Source organism: Cervus elaphus, chromosome 19 (assembly GCF_910594005.1).
Source record: "Cervus elaphus chromosome 19, mCerEla1.1, whole genome shotgun sequence".
Lineage (NCBI taxonomy): Eukaryota > Metazoa > Chordata > Mammalia > Artiodactyla > Cervidae > Cervus > Cervus elaphus.
The window spans coordinates 82,011,041-82,036,048 of NC_057833.1; the positions used below are offsets into that span (position 1 = coordinate 82,011,041).

The 25,008-nt window shown below is 51.2% G+C and overlaps 1 protein-coding gene across 1 annotated transcript in view; it reads right to left on the minus strand.

The window, feature by feature from the left end:
* Nucleotides 1-25,008, minus strand: part of RAB6B (RAB6B, member RAS oncogene family) — a 58,711-nt gene that overhangs the window by 5,927 nt on the left and 27,776 nt on the right. Inside the window, exons 2-7 of the mRNA XM_043875477.1 lie at nt 24,910-24,968; nt 6,016-6,069; nt 5,713-5,818; nt 4,094-4,205; nt 3,068-3,161; nt 88-154 (exon numbers count right to left, since the gene is read on the minus strand). Of these exons, the coding sequence (XP_043731412.1) occupies nt 88-154; nt 3,068-3,161; nt 4,094-4,205; nt 5,713-5,818; nt 6,016-6,069; nt 24,910-24,968 (492 nt within the window). The remainder of the gene's footprint in view (nt 1-87; nt 155-3,067; nt 3,162-4,093; nt 4,206-5,712; nt 5,819-6,015; nt 6,070-24,909; nt 24,969-25,008) is intronic.

Consider the following 25,008-nt stretch of genomic DNA (forward strand, 5'->3'; position numbering starts at 1 on the left):
TCCACTGTTGTAACATATCATGTGATAAATCCATGAATAAATGACTTCTGCAGCATCTTTCACTCACTTGTCAAAGGAAAAGGATACTCCCTTCTTTGCTTTTCTCCTGGACATTCTCCATTCCAGGCAGAGCCGAGGCCACACGTCGGAAGAGCTAGGGAGAGGGGGAGATGCAGCATCAGCCCCATCCTTCCCCCCCTGCTCCTGGCATGTCCACCTTCTGCCTCTTCTCACCCTGACCTCAGGCTCTACTTCTGTCCTGTCCCGCTGACTGCATCCTGGGAGCAGAGACTGCACCCTTGACAGAAGGGACTGGACCAACTTCTCCCTCCCACCCCCTAGCACCCTTCACGGCATTGGGCCCCAGCAGGCCTCTCACCCAGGCAGGCTGGCCTCGGGGTCTCAGGGGCTGAGTGTGGGTCATGGTGATGGCAAGGGATCCACCCCAGTGCAGAAAATGATCTAGGCCCTGGGAGACAAGCTTCTGTCCCACTGCCCACCTGGGGGCCAGTGGGGAAGTAGCTTTCAACCTGCCCTTTTGACAATGACCCTCTCTTCAGGGAGCCTTGCGAGTCCACAGCATCAAGGCAGCTGGCTTCTAGGAGCCAGGGCCACAGTTAGAGTTGAGGAGACTTTTCAGAGGGAATAAGGACATGGGAGTGTGAGTGTGATATTGAGGGTTTGCTTGGGCGTGGGCAAGTGTGACTGCGTATACTGTGTGTAGAGGAGTGTGTGCAGTGTGGATATGGACGTGCGGCATCTGTGTGTGTAAGTATGTGGGGGGTGCGTGTGTGTGACGTGTATGTGCACATGTGGGGTTTCTGTGTCTGCGTGTTTGTAAGTGTGCATGGAGAGCTGTGTGGTGTGTGTCTGCGCGCATGTGCTCACTGGGGCAGGGGTGGACAGGGTGTCGGGGGGCTGGCAGGACCTAGGGGGATGGAACCTAGGGGGATGACAGTAAGTACAAGACAGAAATACAAGGCACCAGAAGATTCTGAATGCTCTCCCCATCTGTTGACAAACACCAACTGCAGGAACTAGGTGAGCTCTGGGCTTAAAACATCACTGCCTGAGCGCTCTGAAGACAGGGTGAGGCTCTTTCATGGTCTCACGGCAGAGTCCAGTCGCATGGGAGCACCCAGGCTGGGTGACAGGACCAAAGGTGGTGAGGGTGAGGGCCCAAGTGGGGAAGATGCTGGTGGGCAGGGTGCAGAGATGGGCAGGAGGGGGTGCAGAGGTCCAGTCACTCCCCGAGCCTTCCTCCATGGCCATGCCCCAGGCAGCCCCACTCCGCCTGTCTGGCTGTTAAAGTAGTCACAGCCTCTGCCAATGGCCAAGTTGCCAGTCAAACAGAAGCTCTAAGGGTCACGTGGGGGCCTCTGAGAGCAGACATGCTCATGTTCAGAGTCCAGGAGCCTGCACTGCATGGAGACTCCTCTGAACCACTCAGGGTTGAACTGACTATACACAACTCTTGCTCAGACCATTGCCTGGCTTCCAGAATGTTCTGGAAAGGGGGCATCAGCATCTCTGTCCACTGGGGGCAGAGGCTACCTGCCCTCTGGACCACTGACCTCTGCTTCCCTGCCCTCCAGGCCTTTCCATCAGGACCACACAGAGCCACAATCTGGTGTCTCCTGTAGGCCCCCAGGGATGGGCAGCTCTGTCCTCCAGGGGACACCTTATGCCGAAGGAGGCTGGCAAGGGGTTGTGAGTGAACAGAGCAGCACTGAGGCCCTCCAACTGGGGTGGGGGCATCCCCTGGATCTGGAGCTCATTCTGTTCCTTCCATCTCCTCTGCCACTTCCCACTGGCACAGCACTGCCCAGGCGGGGTAAACCCTCAGACCCTCACTGCGTGTGGCCAGCTGCTGCATGGCAGCTTGTCTAGTGCTCTTGGACACTGCTGGGGGTGGCAGGGCAGAAGTGACCCCAGCAAGACCCCAGCGCCCCTCCAGTCCCACCTGTGCCCGTGTAGTCCCCCGCCTGGGAAGCCCCCTCCTTGTCAGCTCTCCAAGTCCTCTTTTCCTTGAAGACAGGGGACCCTCACCTTTTATGAACCAAAAACTCCTTTGGCAGGCTAGTGAAGACTATGGCCTCCTTTCAAGCATATGAAATGAATGGTCCTCTGTCCACAGAATTCTCCAGGCAAGAATACTGGAGTGGGTAGTCATTCCCTTCTCCAGGGGATCTTCCCAACCCAGGGATTGAACCTGGGTCTCCTGAATTGCAGGCAGATTCTTTACCATCCGAGCCACCAGGAAAGCCCAAGTTTTATGTAAGGAAACCATTTAGTACTGAAATAAATTTCTAAACTCTTTAAAGATACAGGCTCATGATACAGCAACACCTGTGCTTCCTCAGGAACGTGTTAAAGAGCCGGAGCCGGCAGGGGACCCCCTGAGATACTGAGGGGGGAAACGTTCAAGAGACTCAAGACACCAATAAAGCCAGGGGAGCTACTATCACACGGAGTCCTGTTGCTATGCTCATGGCTGCAGAAAATGCTGAAGATCTGTCAGGGGATGGTGCAGAGACAGGTGCAGTTGTTTCCACCCAAGTCCACTGACCTGCTGAATGCCATCTATGAGAAGTCTCTTGCTCTGAGGCTCAGCCCTAACCCCACCTCCTCTATGGCTCCTCTGAGGAGTCTGACTCTGCAGGCCCCCCTCCTGTGAGCTCTAACCGCACTGAGGGTGGGCTCTTTTCCCCAAGTCCACCTGGCCCAACACAGCCCCAGGTGCTTGCCAAGCACAATGCAGGAACCCCAAATGCAGTGGATGGCCTCTCCTGCATGCCCATCCCAAGTGAGGGAACAGGTAGGAAAGTGCTGCTTCTCGGCTGCCTAGAAGCTGGGGGCTGGACATCCACGGCAGCTCAGGGGCCGTGGGGCTGGCTGCTGGGTGCAGCTGATCCCATAGTCCCCGATACCCTGAGGCTGAGGAGTAGAGCTCTGGAGGGACTCACTCCCCATCGGGTGGGCTGGCTGGACATGCTGCCCCACCTGGTCACTAGCCCCTGGCGCCAGAAGCCCAGTGTGGGCCCCTGGCCAAGGCGGCACCTCCCACCTGCTTCACATTGTAGCCAGTCTTCGCACTGGTCTCGATGAACATGACGCTCAGTTCTTTGGCGCGCTGTTCGCCCTCCTCTATGGTTATCTGCCTGGAGGGAAGATGAGGGGGACCAGTTTTCAGGATAGAAGGAGCCCCCAGTCGGGGTGGAGGGAGCGGCCTCAGATGATGAAGGCACTTCAGTTGGCCTGAGACCAGGGCTGAACCCCAGGGCTCCCTCAGGGCTCATGAGGTGCAGAGCACAGCAGGAAGCCAGCATCCCCACTCCACTCCTTGGCAGTACTGTCCAGTCTGGGAGCTGGCCCTGTGGCTGGTGGGCTGCTGGCCCCTACCCACTTTTCCCAGGATCACCACTGCCGGAGCCAACATTTGTCACACTCTGCCAGCCACAGACCACCTCTCTGGGTGGTACCACCAGCCCCATTTGCCAAATGACCGCATTGAGGTCAAAAGGGATGGCCCCAAGGTCAACTATTGCAAAGAAGCTGGGCTTTGAGCTCTGTTTTCTTCACTTCAAGGACAAGATTTTAATAAAGCAGCTTCTCATTCAGAATACTCCCTAAACGGTCAGAGTGCATTTCAGGAGGCCCTCAGTTCATGACTGGTTGCTTTATTTGCCCCATAAGATAAGGAAAGGGTGCTGAGTTGAGCCCTGTTCCTAGAGGGCAGCCTCTTTAGGGACAGTGTCACACTCAGACATAGAGCTGGACCAGGAAACTCTGTGTGTTCACGCCTGGGGACCAGGCCCTTCACACTCACACCAGTGTTAGCACAGGCGTTTCCCAGGGGCAGGGCCAGCAGGAGCCCGAGGGCTGCTGTGTCCACGACTGCGCTGAGGCCAGGCCCAGATCACGCACTGCTGGGCTGGCTGGGCACATGGGTGCTTCCAAAGCCTTCGGGGCCCTTCCCAGATGTGGGAGGACAGGTCATACAGGGCGCTCACCACCTACAAGTCCCAGGACACCCCATCCAGGAGGAGTTGCAGAGGAGGGCGGGGGGTGGCCCACAGCCCCCTGCACCTACCTCTTGTCGGCCAGGTCCGTCTTGTTGCCCACCAGCATGATGATCACATCGCTGCCCCTCTCCGTCCTGACATCATCAATCCACTTAGAGGTCTGCTGGAAGGAGTTGAGATCTGGAGGTGGAAAGTAGGGATAAAGCTTGGCATGAGAGGTGGCCCCGCGGGAGAGGGGAAGGGTTCAGGAGGGAGAGCGTGCACCCTCAGACACCTGGGCAGGGCAGGTGGGAGCACAGACCGGCAAGTCTGGACCTTCCTGAGAATGCCTGGGTGTATTTGTGGAACTGTGCTGCGGGCCCCCAAAACCCCTCACATTGCTGAGCCACCCACTGGGGAGAGGTCATGGCACCTGGAAGGCCACTGGGTCATGATTTGCTCCATGGACTAGTGGTTTTCGGGCCCATCTGAGAGTCAGATCTGACCTTGCAGGCTCAGAGCAGGGTGAGGTATGAGTGCAGTGGACTTGGCTGAGCTTGGAAACAGTGTGATACTGTGTGTGGGAGAGACCATGCAGCCCTGAGTCCAGGAGGGCCGCAGGGTGGCCTCCCACCGACAGGAGCTCAGAGGGGTTTTCGAACAGCACCCTCAGGCCCTGCAAGTAAGGGGAGTGGGAAGTGGGCCCAGGAGCAGACGAAAGCCAGGAGAGGCCAGTTTTCGCAGGGCAGTCCCCTCCTCGGTCAGAAGCTGAGACAGGCCCCCAGAGGAACAGTCACAGGGTGATGCCCACCACTCAGCAGCCTGCAGGCCCAAGAGGGGGCGAAGCTCCCTGTCCTGGGAACCTGGGCTTCCCACAGCTGATCTTCTGCTCAGCATCAGGGGCCCAGGCCTCCTCAGGGCCCCGCTTCCATGCTCAGGTGTGCAAGGAGCCTGCGGTCAGGGAGACGGTGGGGGGAGGAGGTGGGGAGGGCTAGAGGCAGCAGGCTGGGGCATCCTCCCACCATAAGCTTGACTGCAGCCCAAGGGCTTGCCAGGTGTGTGCCATGACACCTGCCTGGGCAGTGGGGCTCTGCACGGGTCCTAGCCCCTCACCCCCAGCCCCACAAGTCTCCCTCAGGGCTGTGTCTCTCTCTCCAGAGCAGCTGACTTGGCCAGAAGAGCCACAGGGCGTGAGATGAACAGCCCACCCCCGGCCCCCAGGGGCCCACTGGGCCTCGCCTCCCAGAGAGCCCTGTAAGGAGCTGGGGTGCTGCTAACAGAACCACGGCTGCCAGGTCAAGGCTGGCCCACGGACCGGCATCCTTTCACACCTGCAGGTGTACACACACACCATACAATGAAATTGCTCTCTAGGGGTCTTTCTGGCAGCCAGGGCCCAGGACGGTGCTGAGGGGCAGGAGAAGGGCCAGCCTTCTGAGCATCTGCTCTGCTGCACACCCAGGCCCCTGTTCTGAACAGGGTCACGCTGGTCCAGTACGCCGCGCCTGGTGCAGGAGGATGGGGGAGGCTCAGAAGCAACTCCCTCTCCACTCTGAGCACCTGCCTTCCTGCAACCAGAGGACAAGCACACACGCATGCATACACACACACACACACACACACACACACGCTGCACCCTGGCTGGGGACGCACCGGGCCCTGGAGCCTGTGAGCTGCTCCCCGCCCAGCACCCAGGCCCCACACTCACTTGTGATGTCATACACCACCACGGCCACCGTGGAGTCCCGGATGTAGCTGGGGATCAGGCTGCGGAACCTCTCCTGGCCGGCCGTGTCCCAGAGCTGCAGTCGCACCTGTGGCAGGGTGGGCAGGAGCTTCAGGGCACGGTGGAGTCCTCAGGGTGGGAGCGGGGGGCTGGGGGGAAGTCCTGCGGTGCTGGCACTGGCCGCTCTGGGCAGCCATGGGCTCTTAGTGGTGCCCAGGACAGGCCCCAGGTGGTAGGTCCCAGGGAGCCCTCCCTGTCCTCCCAGGCCCCCAGTCAGGCACTCACCGTACGATCCTCCAAGTACATGGTTTTTGACAAGAAGTCAATCCCAATGGTTGCCTGTTAGAGAAGAGGACGGAACAGTCAAAACTGAAAGGTCTCAGGCAGCGGGGCAAAAGCTGAGTCATCCAGTCAGGGATACAGCCAGCAAAAGGGGTCGTCGCCCAGCCCAAGCCTTGAGTGGGTTCTATTTTGCTGTCCCACACCCCAACTCAACAGTGAATCCTCTCGTCCCTCTCAGAGGAAATGAGATAAATAGGAATGAGGACAGGTTGTTTTTTTTAGAGAGTGACACACTCTTTGGAGAGGAAGAGAAAAGTGCTTCGGAAAAAGGATGAGAGAACAAGGGAGGAAGCTTGCTTGGGAACAAGGCCACTGGATCTCCTGCTGCACTCAGGTGGGGGCCTGGAGGAGCAGGAGCTGCGTGGACTCCCTGCCCCAGCCTGCTTGTGCCCTGCCTACCTGCTTGCCTCCCAGCCTCCCCTGCAAAAGCCTCTCTCCTCAGACCTGGAGTTCAGGTGCCGGGCTCACTGCTGCCCAGGTGGGTGGGGATGGAACGGGAGCAGGGCAGCTTGTTGGTGTGGGGGCAGAGAGCAAGCTGGCTTTCCACAGGAGCATCACAACCACCCACAGCAGCATCTTGCTGAGAAACCCCACTGGCTCTTTTCTACCCAAACCAACACACTGGAAGTCAACTGTCTATGTCACGCCTGTGCTTCCACTCTCCTGGCATCAGGGGAGGCAGCTGGACCAGAGGGAAGGGCCCACCACTCACTGGCTGTATGGCCTGAAACAGGCCACCCAACCTTTATGGGCCTCGCCAGCACCCAGTGTTTGTGACAGGAGCTAAGATGCTGTCAACGGGGAACAGTCCCTGCCATGTAATTAATAACAATGAAGACTCAGACACAGCCTGAATGTTGGGGCACGGGTGAAGTGCAGCGTGGTCCGTCCAAATGATGAAAGTTTGGCATTCATTAAAAATCACGTTCTTAAAAAATATTTAAGGATTTCAGGAAATGGTCATTAAAAGGAAGCAGACTACAAAACATCAGCTTGATTAACTGAAGTAGAGATACAAGCATTTTTCTTGTTTTCTTAGATGCTGAAGTGAAGGCCCTACACACTAAGGCCTGAATAGTACCGGTGTCCATGTGCTGACACTATGGGTGATTTTTGTTTGTTTGTTTCCTTCATTATACTTGTCTCCATTTTCTACAATGGTCATATAATAGTTCTAAAAGCAGAATTTAAAGTATCTTTTAAAGAAATATAAGGTTTAAAAAAATAGGCTTAGTTGAATGGAAAATTGACTTCTGACTACAAAAACCACAACTAAAGAAACCCAAGGAAATAGAAAAGCCCAGGTCTGCAGGCCCCCAGCTGACTGCAAGCAGGTGTGTGTATACCGCCGACTCCGTCCCATTTCATAAAGGAGTTGAGGTGGCTGCATCCTCCTGGGAGGTTGCCTTAGTGCAAAGACAGGGAGTGTCAGGGAATCATACAATTCTAGAACATTCATGCTAAACAAATACCTCAGACACAACTCAGTTCTCTACTCTGGAGACCAGGAACGTTAAAGCCCATGCCTACTGTGACTCTGCCAACCAATGGCAGAGATAGGAGGATCAGCGTAAAATCTTGGCATCACTTGGGCACTTTCAAGCCCAGCTTTGTACACCTTTCCAGCATGGTGTAGCCACTGGGGAATGTGGAATTGACGAGCAGCTTGTGGAATGAGCTTTGTTCCTTACCAGCTACATTACGTCCATTTTATTAGTATATGTTAGAGCAATGATCCTTGTCTGCTGATACCCACAAGAAGAAATGTACAGAGCAGGTGGACATCCCTCAACTCCAGTGCTCAATGGGTTCCCCAGTGACTGTCAAGCTCCTTCCATAAAGTGACCCTTGAGCTAAAAACCAGGTTCATGACCTCAAGATTGGTGACATGGACTGGTGGCTGTCCCCAACATGAAGTCTCCCTTTATACAGTATTAGGGCTCCAAACATAAAAATGAACTCATAGCTGCCCCAAGTAAAGACTGTATTTCTCAGCTTTCTTTGTAGCTGGGTAGCTAAGTTCTGATCAATGGGATGTGAAGGTGACATGTGTACCTTCTGAGATGGGTCCCTCATGGGGAAGCGGGATGTACCCACAGCTGCCCCTTGCCCTTTCCCACTGCTTGGAATAAAGACAGGTGATAATCAGTCATACTGGCCCATCTAGATGAGAGTGATAGAGTGGGGATGACTGGTGAACAAGACAGAGGAAGCCCGAGTCCCTGCCCTGTAGAGCTTGTCTCTGCAGTCTGAGACTCTTAGACTATTGTGTGACAGAGAACTGAACTATCTTCCCGAAGCCACAGTTATTTAGGGTTTCTTTTTAACATTCCTTAGCTCTGACCTAACTAATAGAGCAAAGAACCACAGAGAAACATACCCCTAAAGGGGAGGCAGCATGGATGGTGATGGTGATGTTCCTGATGATAATGTAACAACAATCCCATTTCACCTCATATGTGCTTCCATGGACAGAGAGCTCACCAGATGACATGACAAGGATTGTGCCATGTGGATCAGGTCCTAGTAAGCTCAACTCAGTGGCCTCCATAATCATAAAACCATCTACTGAACACTCACATACTTTATTACCCCTAAAAACAGTCTGACCAAGTCGGCAGTAATGATGAGTCAGGCTAAAAGGACCAACTTCCTATCTCTCCAGCTCTCTCCTACCTTTATTCCCACTTTCATGCTTCTTTTTATATCAGAGAAATATCTGGTTCCTTAACTGCCCACTCTCTTAGACCTGTCTGGCCACACTTTCCACCCAACCAGGCTGCCGAGCCACTGCAAGACCTTCCCACAACCTGGTGCCAAAGCACGTGTCCTTCGTCACAGCTGAGCCATCAGCTCAGCTCAAAAACACCTCCCTAAATTCTGCTTCCAATAATGATTAAATAGCTTGTATTAAATTAACCCGCCCAATACAATTATTGTAAATCTTGGACAAGTACAAGAAATAATTTGCAATCACTGAAAAGTGACCAAAACAGGCAGACAAATAGAGGGGTTATAATCTCTAAAGGAAGGAAAGAAAACAAAGTGAGATCCTATGCTTAACCAGTTTTCCCCCTGAGGTAGCCTTCTAGTCTCACCAAGTTAGAAGGACTTGGTAACACCTCAGGCTTTCCATTAGAACCCCAGAAGGGTCAGCTTTGGGAGAAAGGACATCATCTCAGAAATAAGGGTTATATCAGAGGACTAAGGGAAAAACAAAAAGAGACATATCTTATAAAAAAACTTTAAACATGGTAAGTAAACCCTTCTAAAAAATTAGTTGCACATAATTTAATGCCATTAAAATAAAATTCAATACTTTTTCAGAGGAAGGTAACAGAATTCAAGCATCTAAAACTTATTATTCACAATGTCCACTACACTATAAGAAAGGATTAGACATGAAGAAGCAGATTTAAGCCAATAATTGAGGGTAAAAAAAACTCAATAGAAACATATTCAGATGACCCAGACACTGGATTAACAGACAAGGACTTTAAAGTAATTATTGTAAATGCACTAAAAATGTAGAGGAAAAAGATGAATATAATGGGTGAATTTCAAGAGATAGAGGGAGACTAAAATAAAACCCAGAAATCTTTTTTTAAAATATTTATTTATTTGGCTGCACCAGATCTGAGCTGTGGCCTGCAGGATCTTCTAGTTGTGGCATATGGGAATCCAGTTCCCTGACCAGGAATTGAATCCAGGCCCCTGCATTGGGAATATGGAGTCTTAACCACTGGACCACCAGGGAAGTCCCCAAATCCATAAATCTTTACACACAAAAAAACACAATATCTGAAATAAAAATCCTCTGGGTTTGAATAACAGCAGCGAGGACACTTCAGAGGAAAGGGCAGTAAACTTGAAGACAGGTCAAAAGAAATTGTTCACATTGAAGCACAGACTAAAAAGATAAATTAAAAATGAATAGAACTTCAAGAACTTCAAGCACAATATAAAAGACCTGAGATATATATATATATATATATATACATATATATATATATACACACACACACACACACATATACGCATATGCACTTGGGGTTTCAGAAAGAGTAAAGACAAAAACAAAACAAAAAATGCATACATAGCCAGATACTTTTTCAATTTGATTAGAAACATCAGCGCACAGCTTCAAGAAGTTCAGTGAACCTAAAGCAGGATACAGACAAAGAAAATCACACCCATCCAAGTCATAGTCAAATTGCTGAAAATTAGAGATAAAGAGAAAACCTTGACAGCAGCTAGGAAACAGAAAGACGCAATACACACAAGGAAACAATGACAGCAATGATGGTTGATTTCCCTTCAGAAACAACTGAGGGCAGAAGACAATGGAAAAACATCTTTAAAATTCTAAAAGAAACTACCACCACCATCCTCATCATGTCAGCCCAGAATTCTGCAGCTAGTGAAAATTTCCTTCAATAGTGAGGGTAAAACAGAAATATTTTCAGATAAGGGAAAGCTGTGATGATTTGTCACCACTGAGCCATCATTATGAGAAATACTTCAGGCTGAAGGGAAATTTTACAGATGGAAGTTTGAATCCTTAAAAGACGGATCAGGTTTTCTCCCTCATGACCTTGTCATGGGTGGGATCTCGTGTGCTGGCTCCCGGCAAAGAAGGAATCTAGGAGCACCAGAAAAGGTAAGTCTGTGGGTAAATATAAACACACGTGACTTGTCCTTGACCACCTCCTACTTCTATCCATATAAGCAATAATTCATAACATCCTCCCCTCTGCTTTGCCCCATCTCATCTTCAGTGAGACTTACTCTCAGAAGATGGCCTCAAATGTTACTTTATATTAGGTACAAACCACTTCATTCCTTGCTTTTCCCCCTCTAATATAATAATAATAATTACTGTTGTTACAATGGCTAAACATCCGAGGGCTTATCATGTGCCAGCCATTGTCCTAAGTGTTTTATATGTATTAATTAACTTATGTTAACTTTTTATGAGTTATATTCTTTAGTATTTGTATATTTCTGCTAAGAAAACTGAGTAAAGTTGATCCCTTAACAACGTGGGGGTTAGATTTCCACACAGTGGAAAATCTGCATATAACTCATAGTTGGCCCTTTGTATATGTACTTTGATTCCTCTGTTCAACCAACAGCAGATGGTGAAATTCTGTAGTATTTAATACTGAAAGCAATTGCATAAAAGTGCACCAGCCCAGTTCAAACTCATATTATTCAAGGGTCAACTGCATAAGAGACGTTAAATTACTTGCCTAGCATCAACAGCTGGAAATGAGAGAGTCAGGATTCAAAGGTATTTGCAAAGTTGTCTAGGTGTGTCCACCTGTATTCCCATCCCTCTAGGTGCTGAGCATTTGCTCCTTCTATCAAAGCAAGCCTCTCCCTGCGTTCTCTTGGCTCTGACGCTCTCAGCCATCAAGGATCTTTGCTCTGTCTTCAACCTTTCATTCTCTACTCACTCTTTCCTTTCATCCAAGAAACAGTCTTAAAATTCTTGCATCTTTAAAAAAAGAATAGGTCCCTGTCACTAAGTGGCTCTCTAGCTCGCTGCCAATCTCTCACCTCCATTCCACTGGTAGGCTTCTGGGAAAGGGCCCCAAACCAGCTGTCCCCGCCTCTCCTCCCACCCACTGCGCGGTGAAGGTGGTCTGGTTCCTGCCCCTCTGCCCACTGAGGCTGCTCTGGCTGTGGTGGCCATGGCAATTCATCTCCAAATTGTAAGGACACTCTATAGGCCAGACTCTACTAGTAATAGATGAACCTGACCCAGTGGAACAGTCCCAGACTCTACTAGTAATAGATGAACCTGACCCAGTGGAACAGTCCTCTTCCTTGACACTCTGGCTTCCTCTGCTTTCATGACATGACTCATTTCTGGCTCTCCCTGCCTCTCTAGCTGCTGCTCCTCAGTAGCCTCTTACAGGATCCTCTTCATTTCTCTGTTCTTAAAACATTGGCATTCCCGACTATTTTGTGTTGGGTACCTCATTTACATCCCAATCTACATCCCAGGCCTCACCTCTGTCCTGAGCCCCAGATCCAGGTAGCCGATCTCTTACTGAACATGTACATCCACGTGTCTTCTAGACCCCTCACTAAACACAGTGTATCCCACAAGGAGCCCACTCTCCCCTCCTGGCTTACTTCTTCTGCTTTCCCCATCTCCATGAAAGGCACCTCCACTTCTGCAGGTGCCGAAGCCTCCGGAAGCCCTCCTGAGTTCCTCTTCTTCCCTTGTTCTCATATCCACTTCCTCACAGTCCACTCCCTCACAGCAGAGGATCACTGAGCTGACACTTTGCCTCCAGAGTGTTTTCAACTGCCCGTTTCTCTCCATTCCCACCATCACTGCCCCAGTTCAGTCCCCCAACCTCTTCTACCTGAATAGCTGCAACAGCTTCCTGACTCATCTCTCTGCCCCCAGGTTCTCCCCTGGATGATTTTTTTAATTAATTAATTAATTTATTTTTTGTTATGCTGGGTCTTCATGGCTACATGCAGGCTTTTGCTAGTTGTGGCGAGCAGGGGCCACACTCCAGTTGCAGTGTGAGGGCTTCTCATTGCGGCATCTTCTCTTGTTGCAGAGCATAGGCTCTAGCTGCACAGGCTTCAGTAGTTGCAGCTAGTAGCTGTGGTAGCTCTAAAGTAGCTGTGGTGCATGGGTTTAACTGTTCTGCAGCATGTGGAATCTTCCCAGACCAGGGATCAAACCCATGTCCCTTGCATTGGCAGGCCGATTCCTAACCACTGGACCATCAGGGAAGTCCCTCTCCTGGATAATTAATCTTTCACATAGCACCAGCGTTATCTTCCTAAAACATAAATCTTACCATATGACTCCCTACTGCCTCCAGGAAACCGTATAAATGCTTGAGCTTGGCCTGCATAGGGCCTGCTCCTAGCTTCCCCTCTTTGATCTCATTCCCCTCTTGCCCAGCTTGTACTTTACACTTAAGCAATAAGACTGTGGTGAGGACTCTTACCTACACATGTTACTTTGTATTTCTGTGCATTTGCTAATGCTGTTCCCTGCCTTTTCTAATGCTGTTTCACATGGTTAAAACTTATTTAGAGATCAAGATCCACTCCTTTGCAAATCATTTTCCAAGCCTTCAAGTTGGCCTCAGGGCCCCTCTTCTAACAGTCTCTCTACTAAACTGGAAAGATCTCACGGCGGTCAGTTTCTCCCACTGGCCAGTGATTTGGTAATTCTCAACATGTAGTCCATGGACCACTTGCTTCAGAATCACATCAGAAGCTTGTTAAATATGCAGGTTGCTGAGTCCAACCCCGACAGACAGAATCATAATCTCTGGGGTGTCAGTCTGGGAATCAGAATTCCAGACAAGCCCTTGGATAACTCATTTGAGGAACAAAGTTTGCAAACAGCTGTGCAGACTCTGAGCTCCTGCAATAATTGGTCTGAGGAGGCTATAGTATCCAGAAAGAGGGGCAGACTCCCTGCCCGAGGTAAGAGACAAGGAGATGCCCATGCCGGCAGAAGGGACTAATCACGGATGAAGAAACCAAGGCTCACTCAGGCTTGAGGTCGTCCAGGTGGGGTGGCAGAGGCAGGGTTAGGGCCCAGGTTTCCCTGACTGCAAAGCCCCTCCTCCTGACACTTGAGCCGTATTCCCTCTGCTTCCTAAAGTCCCTTCATTTCTGAAGCTGTCACTGAGTGTGTGTGTGGGGCGGGGGGGGGGGGGGGGGGGGGGAGGGTCACATCCTGTCTGGTTCCTTAGTGTCAAAATCTGTGGCCATTGGCCATAGCTTGGCAGAGTCCACCTAAGAGGAAGTTCATGTGCATTTCAACAACAAGAAAAGTCAGCTAAGGGCAGAACAGAAATAAGAACTTTTAAGATGGCCTTGATTACCAGAAATTTTCTAGCTCCTCAGCATCATTTATTTTTCCAGACACAAGGCATAAGCAGCTGGCCCTACACGACTGCCAGCTCTAGCCCATCACTCCCAGACAGGCCAGATCTACAGGGAGAAGGCAGTAATGGCCTTTCCTGGGCAGCTCCTTTCTGGCATATGGTGTAAGTAAGTAAGTAAGACTCATTCACTTATCACTCTTGAGTGCTTACTATGTGTTATTTGCAGACCAAAATAGACTCTGGTCCCTGTGTATAAGGAGCTGTTCACTCTCCTGGAATGCTCTTCCACATGGTTAACACCTATTCAGAGTTCAGGATTCAGCCTTGAATTTCCAAACTTGTGGAGGAGCTAAGACGAGCACACAGAACTAATCAGAACACAGATAAGACAGATAAGACTATTGTAATTGAGGGGCACTAAGGGGGGGGGGCTTCCCATGTGGCGCTACTGGTAAAGAACCCGCCTGCCAGTGCAGGAGACATAAGAGACGCAGATTCAATCCCTGGGTGGGGAAGATCCCCTGGAGAAAGGCATGGCAACCCACTCCAGTATTCTTGCCTGGAGAACCCCATGGACAGAGAAGCCTGCGGGCTACAGTCCATGGGGTTGGCACAGCTGAAGTGACTGAACAGGCGTGCATGCAGGAGGAGGGAGAAGTAGTGGATTGGAGGCATGGGGGAGTAAATCCCAGACAGAGGAAGACAGGTTCTGATTTGGGCAACGGCAGAATTCCTATCAGACCAACCCTCCTACAGACCTCAATGATAAACTCTGAGCAACCTGAAGGCACTTACAAACAGGTAGAATCTAGAGAGAAATCAAAAACTTAAGAGAATGGCTCTGGGTGAGCCTCCTGTTTTTATGATTGTTTATTCACCCGAAGGCAGTCCCGGCTGGAGCTGAGGGGTGGGGGCTAACACTTGGCAAGAAACCCATAGTCTTATTGGTTAAAAATAAAAGAATAGGTCATAAAACTATCACAGTGCTAGAAAATGTGGAAAATCCTGGAGATGAGAATGCCACAGACAGGGCACCCCAAATTCTGCATGAAAATGCTACTCAAATCCCTGGCCCAAAGAGACCATAAGCAGCTTAAGACCGAAAACCAAACAGACAGGCAAACAAAGCCGAACAGAACTTTAAACTGCTGCCTACCACAGGGAAGAGAATTGAAAATCTGGGCTCAACGAATGTTATTTCAAAGGAACAAGCAGAATCCATAGTCTTAATCACAATGTGTAGTATACAACTCAAAACTACTATAAAGTGAAAGCCATATTCAAAAAAAAAAAAAGAAAAGACTAAATGGAGACCAACCTCGAGGTGACCCAGATGCTGAAAGCAGCAAGCATTTTTAGATAGCTAATATAATTATGCTCAGGCATATAAAGAAAAATATGCTCATAATGAATGCCCAGATTTTAAAATCTCAGCAGAGAAAGAGAAACTATAAAGAAGCAAATACAAATTTAGAACAAAAAAATACAACATCTGAAGTTTTAAAATGCTTAACAGTAGACAGCAAATGACAGATGAGTCAGTGAATTTGAAAACAGATTAGCAGGAATTGTTTGGAAGGATAATATGAGAACACCAGTCAAAAAGAATAACTAGCTACCCAGGCAGGCCACGGGCTTCTCTCACAGCTCAGTTGGTAAAGAATCTGCCTGCAGTGCAGGAGACCCAGGTTCAATTCCTAGGTCGGGAAGATCCCCTGGAGAGGGAAATGGCAACCCACTCCAGTATTCTTGCCTGGAGAATCCCATGAACAGAGGAGCCTGGCAGGCCACAGTTCATGGGGTAGCAAGAGTCAGACATGACTTAGCAACTAAACCACCACCACAGGCAGGCCACATCCTCCTACCAAAGGCCCCAGAAATCTTGCCGATTTCCTGTTATGTGCCACAACCTCCCTTCAAAGTTCAGTAGAAGTCATACAGTGTGTGTGTACTGAGGGGAACATGTGTATGAATGTGTGTGAGTAGACATATGATGAGTGGAGACACACAGGTGTGCTTGCAACTATGTATGTGCAGGTGGAAAGAAAAAGATGTAAAAAGATTGTGAGGCATGAGTGTGAGGTGAGATGGGGAGGCAGTCATTTCTGCTTTGAAGGAAAGCAGATCAATGCCCAGATCAATGATACGCACACAGCCCTGGTGATGCCAGAGGCCAAGAGACTGAGGTGACCAACAGCCTCCATGCGGGAGGAGGACAAATTTCTGACAACAAACCTAGATGCTCTGTCAATGCCTCCTGGGGCAGAGCACGGCCAGCCCTGGAGGATCTGGCATGCAGCTAGCTGAGTGCCTCATCCAAATGGGTCCTTGGTCTGTTTTCAGGGACTTCTGCCGGTGCCTTAATGGGCTTGTCCTGCAACAATGACAGCTTCTTTGACCCTCAGCTTCCCATCTCTAAAATGGGGACAATCATAACTTCCCTCAAGGACTCTTGGATCAAGTGAGTTAGACTATGTGACGGTACTCCGTACAGACAAAATGAGGACTGACCAACTGATGGTAGGATTTCCAAGAGAAGCTGTGGAAAAACCCACCCACTCAACCTACAGGAGACCCTCCAATAACGTTTTTCAGGCTGGTTTTGTGGAACATAGCCTCATGAGAGAGGCCATCTACAAGGATGAAAGTGAACTGTGAGCAAGTGTTTCTAGGAAAGGTTTCATGTTCCAGCCCGTACTGGGGGGCCATGAAACACACTGACATAGTAAAGGTTCTGAGAAGTCCTGCACTGAAGAATCAGGAACAATTCCATGTAATCTGCTGTTTCCCAAACTCTTGGTCCTGGGAATCTTGGTGCTTACAATTGCTATTCACATCCCCAGTAAATGAGTGTTAATAGAGCTTCAGGAAAGGCTGGCCTTCAGAGAAATGAGTTCCAAAGGAACCACAGCATTCACTCTCTGTATTCTGTTTCCTCTTATGAAGTAGGCAGTGAATTATTCTTGCCGGAAACTATTCCACAAAGATGGAAAGAGGATAACAAGGGCAGCAGGCCTGACTCTGGGGACTCTCCATGACCCCCACGATCCTTCCCTCCCTTCCCCTCTGTGGCTGTGCTGGATGAGCCTCCTCTACCGCCTGATGACCTTCCAAGGAAGCCAGACTGCATCCTGCTGTGGTTGGATCACCCCAAACCTGGCAGTGCTTATTTACTCCTTTAATATTGCCAACTGTACTGCTTAGGAAAAATGGCAGGCACTTCATCTTATACAAAAAAGGAGGAACCTTAACAAGACAGATTTCATAGCTGCACCCACGTTTATCTTCTTCCGCAGGTATGTGAACTAGTGTTAACAGGGGCTCAGACACACAGTGAAGAATGATAGCACATTATACACCTCCCTCTGCACAAAAGCTCCCATTGGCCCAGCACATGCCCAAGGAAAGAGGTGTTTCCTGAGGCACTTGTTGAAATCGTTTTTGCTACGTGCATTTATTATGAAATGTAATTTTGCATCCACTTTCTGACAAGACACAGTAATAAAGTCTGTGGTAGAAATTTGCATGGTGATTTGCATAAGTTGACTCGAGATTCTCTTCTCAGGAAAAGAAATCATGAAAAGGAATGTATGCATGTCTTCTTTCAGCCTTGGCCAGGGCTTGGCCCGTGGCTGGGGAAGCATCTTGGCAAGTGGCAGAAAGCAGCTGAGCACGGCAGGCCCTTGACAATGAAGCTGCTGTTTATGCCCTGCACTACCAACCCTCAGAGGAGAGTATCAGGATAAAGTCATGCAAATGAGCATGCAAATGAAGCTGGTGAAACTCAGGGATTCAGACCAGCAAGTCGGTGCAGCAGGGGAGGGAGACAACAGCTTCTGGAAAACACGCTGGGCAGGGTCTGGCCTGGCCAGCAGCTCAACCAAGTACCCTGGGGGAGGGGCGGTTGGCTGGAAGGCCACAGGGCAGGTACCTGGATTCCTTCCGATGCTTTAGCCTCAAAGGTTACACAGTCCCCCGTGGCCACTTTCCTCCCAATGGGAACTGTCTTGTGCTACTTACCAACCAATATAAATATGTATTGACTGCTCTTTCATTTCCTGACTGTGCTCTAAAACATCAACCAACAATATATACTTTCCAACTTTAAACAAGGGGTTGTATGTGTGCATGCAAGTCGCTTCAGTCATGTCCGACTCTGTGTGACCCCATGGACTGTAGCCCGCCAGGCTCCTCTGTCCCTGGGATTCTCCAGGCTAGAGTACTGGAGTGTGTTGCCATGCCCTCCTCCAGGGGATCTCCCTGACCCAGGGATGGAACCTGCGTCGCTTATGTCTTCTGCATTGGCAGGCAGGTTCTTTACCACGAGTGCCACCTGGGAAGCCCAAATAAGGGGTTAAGTTTCATCAAAATTAGTCAATTCTTCCAAAAGCTACACAGATGCAGAGGGATGTGTGGCCTGAAGCTCCCCTGAGAGCTCTCCCACAGGCTCACAAATGGATCCAATGCACAAGCCCTCTCCTCGGCTCTCAGGGAGAAAGAGGTTCTAGGGGGAGAACTTTTAAGTGCATCTATAAGCAACCCACAAAGTAAATTAGGAAGGATTACTAAAACCTGGGCCAGAGTTATATGATGGGGCCACTTCACTTATGAACACTAGCAGGTGCTATTGGACTTCCCCTGAATATCAACTGGCAAGCTCCCACTCCCTTGCAGGCCTGGAAACTGTAAAAGAAAAACTGCTTTCCCAGCCTCTCTAGAGGGTAATGGTGATCAGATGACTCAGTTCTGGCCAATAAGACACAAGCTGCAGTCTGCTGGAGGGGGATGGGATTCTAGGGAAGTTCTTGCTATCCTTTTTTTTCTGCCTTGAATGCACAGGTTGATGTCTGAAGCAGCAACAGCCAAGCTGCATGAAGATACGAACCCACAGAACAAGAAGGCAAAACAGAATGCCCAAGGGCCTGGGATGTGCCTGATGGCATCACCACACAGCTGGGGCATCTCAAGGCCTGCTGTGACTTCTTGCACCTGAAAAACCGAAACCCTCCCTTGTTTAAGCCAGGGTAGTCAGCCTTCTGTACTAGAGGCTGACCACATAGCTAATTGTAATATGCTTGACAAAAGAGTGGAAGAGAAGCCAGAGGAGAGGAGGGAGGGAAAGAAAAGATGTCACAGTCAATCTGCCCTCAGACCAGTCCTAGGTAAATGTCCAAATGGAGCACCTGGGTGACTGGTGCTGCTCCAATCGGTGTCTGAGGGCAGGGTCATCTTGCCAAGCTGCCTGACATTTAGGGGTATTTCACCATATAAGAGTGTTGCCTCACATTTTGACCACAGAACCTACTATCTGTGAAACATGAAACTCTTAACTGTATTAATAATGATAAAATCACTGTGTTGCTAGAGTTGGCCGAAGACAGAGTTCAGTGTTCTGCCAGAAGTCTGGGGACTCTGCATAGATGCACGTGCAGGCATGGGTAGGAGGGCCACGGTTTCCCACACAAACACTTGTGAGCAAGTTATTGTTCACTTCACTTCATCATCATCCACTTCATTTGCAGTGGAGTTGTTGTTTAGTATTGCTCTCTACAGAGCATGGTAATGCACATTTGTATCAACAGTATTTCTGGTCTAAAATTTCCCATCATCTAGGCTTTAAGGCGTCCATGCTGCTATGCTTTAAATACAGATTGACCACTTTCCTACTGCTGAAGTTTGAGGCCACTGGTCTAGGTGATGTAGGGGTTAAATGCCATCCAAATAATTTCTGGATTAAAAAATGCAATACTAAGAAACTGGGATGCTAGCCCAGACTCTCAGCTAAGTGACAGAGGTGGGATTTCAACCCAGGCCTCGGAAGGCAGCATTGTTTTGAAGGAAAAGAAGGAGCCAATATCAGAGGATGTGCTGACTCAGTGTGTGACTCAGTTCTCCTCAGTGTGTGACCCCACTCTGCCCACCTCGACAGGGGTGAAGACCCTCCCCTGTCTCCTCGGGTGCCGGGTGGTTACCTGAACACCACCTAAGGACATGTGGCACCTTGGATTCTATGGAGAAAGGCCTTTCCTCCTGGCCTTCCACCTGCTGTCTACAATCCGACCCAGGAAACTCATCAGCTCTTAAGGCTTCAGGGATCCAGATCCTGCCAGCCCTTCCTGGACCCACTCACATAACAGCCATTTTCAAACATCTTCACTTGGCTGTTCCATCATTACTTCCCACTCGACTTTTCGTTTTCCTTTGTGTTGATGGTACCGATACTCTTCTGGAGTGTCTGGACAGAAACCCAGGGCCCGCTCAAGCCTCTCGCTCCTCTGCACCCCACAGGCCTACTCTGCTCCCACGATTCTGTGTGTCCAGCCCAGGCTTGGCCCAGGCCCCCTCACCCAGCCCTGCATGACTGATGAGTGATGCCCCTCCCTGCCCTTCCACTCCCAGAGCTGCCCCAAGTCTGTGGGCCCTGCTGCAACTGCCATCCTGCCCTGGCCCAGGCCCCCAGGCCCGTCTCCTACAAACTCTGGCTTCTTTGATCCCATCAGAGCCAGCCTTCAGGAAGCCCCAGTAGCTCTCCACTCTGCCCCATGAGCCCAAGCCCCATCGAGATTCTAGGGCCGCCACAGCCTCATCAGCAGAATCCCAGACAGGTCTGGTGGGGAACCCCGCTCTGCATGCCCAGATCCTCACACCAGCCCCCCAGGGGCCACAGGCAAGTTCAGCCCCAGACATGGCCAGGGGTGGGGGGGACTTGCTGTCACACAGGATGAGGTTGAACACCCTCTACCCTCCATGCCCTGGCTCAAGGCACAGCCAGATTCTGTGGCCAACACAGAGGAAGCACGTGGCAAACGTGTTGTCAGAGTACATGAGCAGGGGAGGGGACAGGAGACAGAGCCAGAGACACACAGCGAAGATGGGAGTGAGGGAGTCAGTCCTGAAAACTGTCTGGGCACCTCAGCCAATCAAGGCCGGGGGGGGGGAGGGCAATGCTGGGCTAAAGGGCTGATACCTGAGGTATGACTGGGCAGTGCTGGGGAGTGATCACCGTGCAGCGGACAACTGGGAATATCCCCAGAGCCCTCGGGGTCGGTGTCTACTTCCCAAGTGTCTCTGCCATCATGTTAAGAAAAAATAACATTTCCCTCTCTCCATCTCCAGAGAATTTATTAAAATGGGCCTGTGTGCGCACAGAATTGGAGCCCCAGCCTCCCAGCCTAATTACCATTTTAGAAGGTATTGGGAAAGAAATTCCACCTGCAGTCCAAAAAAAAGAAGTCAGAAAAGCCTGCGGGGAGGAGGGCACTTGGGCTTTCATTGCTTGTTTCCACGACATTGGACATTGACACCGGGCCACTGTGGCAACTTAGCCTGATGGGGTCTAAAAAGCAAGGCAGACAGTCCCTCCCGAAGCCACTGTGGTATGAAGAGGCCCCTGACACCAGCTGTGGGCAGGCCCTGAGAGGGCCCAAGAACGCAGCATTGAATCTGAGGGTTCTGGTCTCAGCCAAGCCAAGAGCCCATTCAGCAGCCGAAGCAGACGGAGTTCCTGTCGAGCCAGGAGGACAGTGCGCTGGGCAGAGGGAGCTGCAGACGGGCACAGAGCATGGGCATGACCCAACCATGGGGCACAGAGCAAGGCACGGCCCAGTCACAGGGCACAGAGCATGGGGACGGCCCAGCCATGGGCACAGAGCGAGGCACGGCCCAGCCACGGGCACAGAGCATGGGGACGGCCCAGCCACGGGCACAGAGCATGGGGACGGCCCAGGCATGGGCACAGAGCGAGGCATGGCCCAGCCACGGGCACAGAGCATGGGGACAGCCCAGCCACGGGGCACAGAGCATGGGGACGGCCCAGCCACGGGCACAGAGCGAGGCACGGCCCAGCCACGGGCACAGAGCATGGGGACGGCCCAGCCACGGGCACAGAGCATGGGGACGGCCCAGCCACGGGGCACAGAGCATGGGGACGGCCCAGGCATGGGCACAGAGCGAGGCATGGCCCAGCCACGGGCACAGAGCATGGGGACAGCCCAGCCACGGGGCACAGAGCATGGGCATGACCCAACCATGGGGCACAGAGCAAGGCACGGCCCAGTCACAGGGCACAGAGCATGGGGACGGCCCAGCCACAGGCACAGAGCATGGGGACTGCCCATCCATAGGCACAGAGCATGGCACAGCCCAGCCATGGGGCACAGAGCATGGGGACTTCCCAGCCATAGGCACAGAGCATGGCACAGCCCAGTCACGGGGCACAGACCATGGGGACAGCCCAGCCACAGGGCACAGAGCATGGGGACGGCCCAGCCACAGGCACAGAGCATGGGGACAGCCCAGCCACGGGGCACAGAGCGAGGCACGGCCCAGCCACGGGGCACAGAGCATGTGGACGGCCCAGCCACGGGGCAGAGAGCGAGGCACGGCCCAGCCACGGGGCACAGAACATGGGGACAGCCCAGCCACGGGGCACAGAGCATGGGCATGACCCAGCCATGGGCACAGAGCATGGGCATGACCCAGCCACGGGCACAGAGCATGGGGACGGCCCAGCTACAGGGCACAGAGCATGGGGACGGCCCAGCTACAGGGCACAGAGCATGGGGACGGCCCAGCCACAGGCACAGAGCATGGGGACGGCCCAGCCATGGGGCACAGAGCGAGGCACGGCCCAGCCACGGGGCACAGAGCATGGGGACGGCCCAGCCACGGGCACAGAGCATGGCACAGCCCAGCCACGGGGCACAGAGCATGGGGACAGCCCAGCCACGGGGCACAGAGCATGGGGACAGCCCAGCCACGGGGCACAGAGCCTGGGCATGACCCAACCATAGATACAGAGCATGGGCATGACCCAACCACGGGGCACAGAGCATGGGGACGGCCCAGCCACGGGCACAGAGCATGGGGACGGCCTAGCCACGGGCACAGAGCATGGCCATGACCCAACCACGGGGCACAGAGCATGGGGACGGCCCAGCCACGGGGCACAGAGCACAGGCATGGCCCAACCACAGGCAGACGTGTGCTTGAGCCTTGGTGAATCAGAAGAACATTTCACAGCAGAGAGGAGGAGCGGGAAGGGCATTCCAGCAAAGCTGACACCATACGCCAGGGCCTGGAGGCCTCAGAGTGTCACTGTCTGGGGAGCAGCAAGCGGGGAGGCCCCTGGACCACAGGATATAGGACAAGCAGTGGGTCATGGGAGATGACACTGAAGACAGAGGTGGGCTGAGATTTTGAGGGACTCAAACAACATGGGGAGAAGTTGAGGCTTTGATCCACAACAAAGCACCACGGTGACTCTTGAGGACCACTGCAAAGACCTTGAGGCCTCCTCTGCTGCCCATCACTGCCAAGAATACCAACTAGCCAGGAGTGTCACTATTATCAATGGGGCATCAACAAGTATTATAAGTATTATAACATTTGAAAGATCAAATAATCAAAATAATGTCTGTGAGATCATTCATACACACACACACACACACACACACACACACACACACACAAGTGAACACCAAGTCAGACTTAAGAACTGAAGTTAGGGCTGTGATTAGATGTAAAGTGATGCAGGATGACTACCCTTGCAGGGAAGAGAGGCCTCTCGCAAGCCCACCCTGGTACAGAGCATGACCAGTACCAAACAAGACAAAGTGTGGCTGAGACAGTCATCCCAGAGCTGATGTCCCAGGTTGTGTACATCACTCGGGACCCCACATCCTTACCCTTTAGTCAATTCTTACCAAGTCTACTAGTTATCTGGTATTTCAAATGACAGCAGAAGAAAAAAGGTTTAAGAGGGAGGCAGAGAAAGGGGCTGTATTTAGGCAAAGATGCTGACTGGTCCAGAGTGAGACAGACAGATTAAAGAGTAGACACAGAACTATAATTGGCAGTGAGCTGTGCTCTGCATGTTCTGTAAGTCTGGGAACGTGGGGATACCTCTTAGCACAACAGTCCCCAGGGTGTTCTATAAATATTTATCCTTTGAGGACTCAATGACAGAAGGATTCCATGATCAAATACATCTGGGAGACTCTGCACACTACATCTTTCAGCAGATCAAAATCATATACTGATATGGTAAAGGCCCTGAGAAGTCCTGCAGTAGAATTCTATTCACCAGTGATCCTGAGTCTCTTGCCTTTTTTCCTCAAACAACACCTACTAACATCCCTTAGAACTACTATCTCACAGAACCCACTGGCTTAGAAAAATGCACTATTATTTGTCTGTCTTAAGGAACAATAAATTTTTTCTTAAAAATAGTTGAAATGATTAAGTTTGGTGCCTTATGATAAAAGCTATAGTTGCAGGGGAAATTCACTTCATTTGACGAGCCTCACCACTCAGCCATGGTGCCAGAAAAGTAAAATGTTACTGACCTTCAAGAGCTCAGCCTTCAGTTCCTGGAGCCATTTCTGTCTGACTCCAGATCTCCCTTGAGAGCCAGGAGCACACAGATCACTTCATCTAGCCTCCTGCCCACGTAGAGCAGTGTAGGCCCATCACACTAGTCTCTCCAGGGAAGGAAGGGCCCCTGCAACCACATGTGTGTGTGTGTGTGCGTGCACACACGTGAAGGTCCAGCCAAGAGCCACGCTAGAGAAGCACATTCTCCTACTGCTCTTTCACGACTCTCATTTAGAATCTTGTCCATCCTCCTCCATATGATGACACCCAAGAATCCAAACACTGTAAATGATTTAGACGTGCCATGGGGGCAGGAGAACACAGTTTGAAAGGTGTCCTTTCTCTCCTGGAAACATTTTTTTACTGAGGTTTGGAGCTTCAGAAGGGCTCAGGGTCTTTACCGGGCTGGGACCAGGGTGCAAATGGGAGGCTCCTTCAAGACAACATAGATGTCCTGGGCCCCATGCACACCCTACTTTCCTCGAGCATCAGCAGTCCTGGGAGGGTGGCTGGCATGGTGTCCAGGCAGTCGTCAAGGCTACAAACACCATGAGGCTTAGTGAGGGGCAGGGACCCAGGAACTCACCTGGTACGTGTTGTCGAAGCTGTCGTACATGAACCGTGTGATCAGAGATGTCTTCCCGACTGTAAAACAAAAAGAGAGGGGTTCAGCTGTGATTCCGGC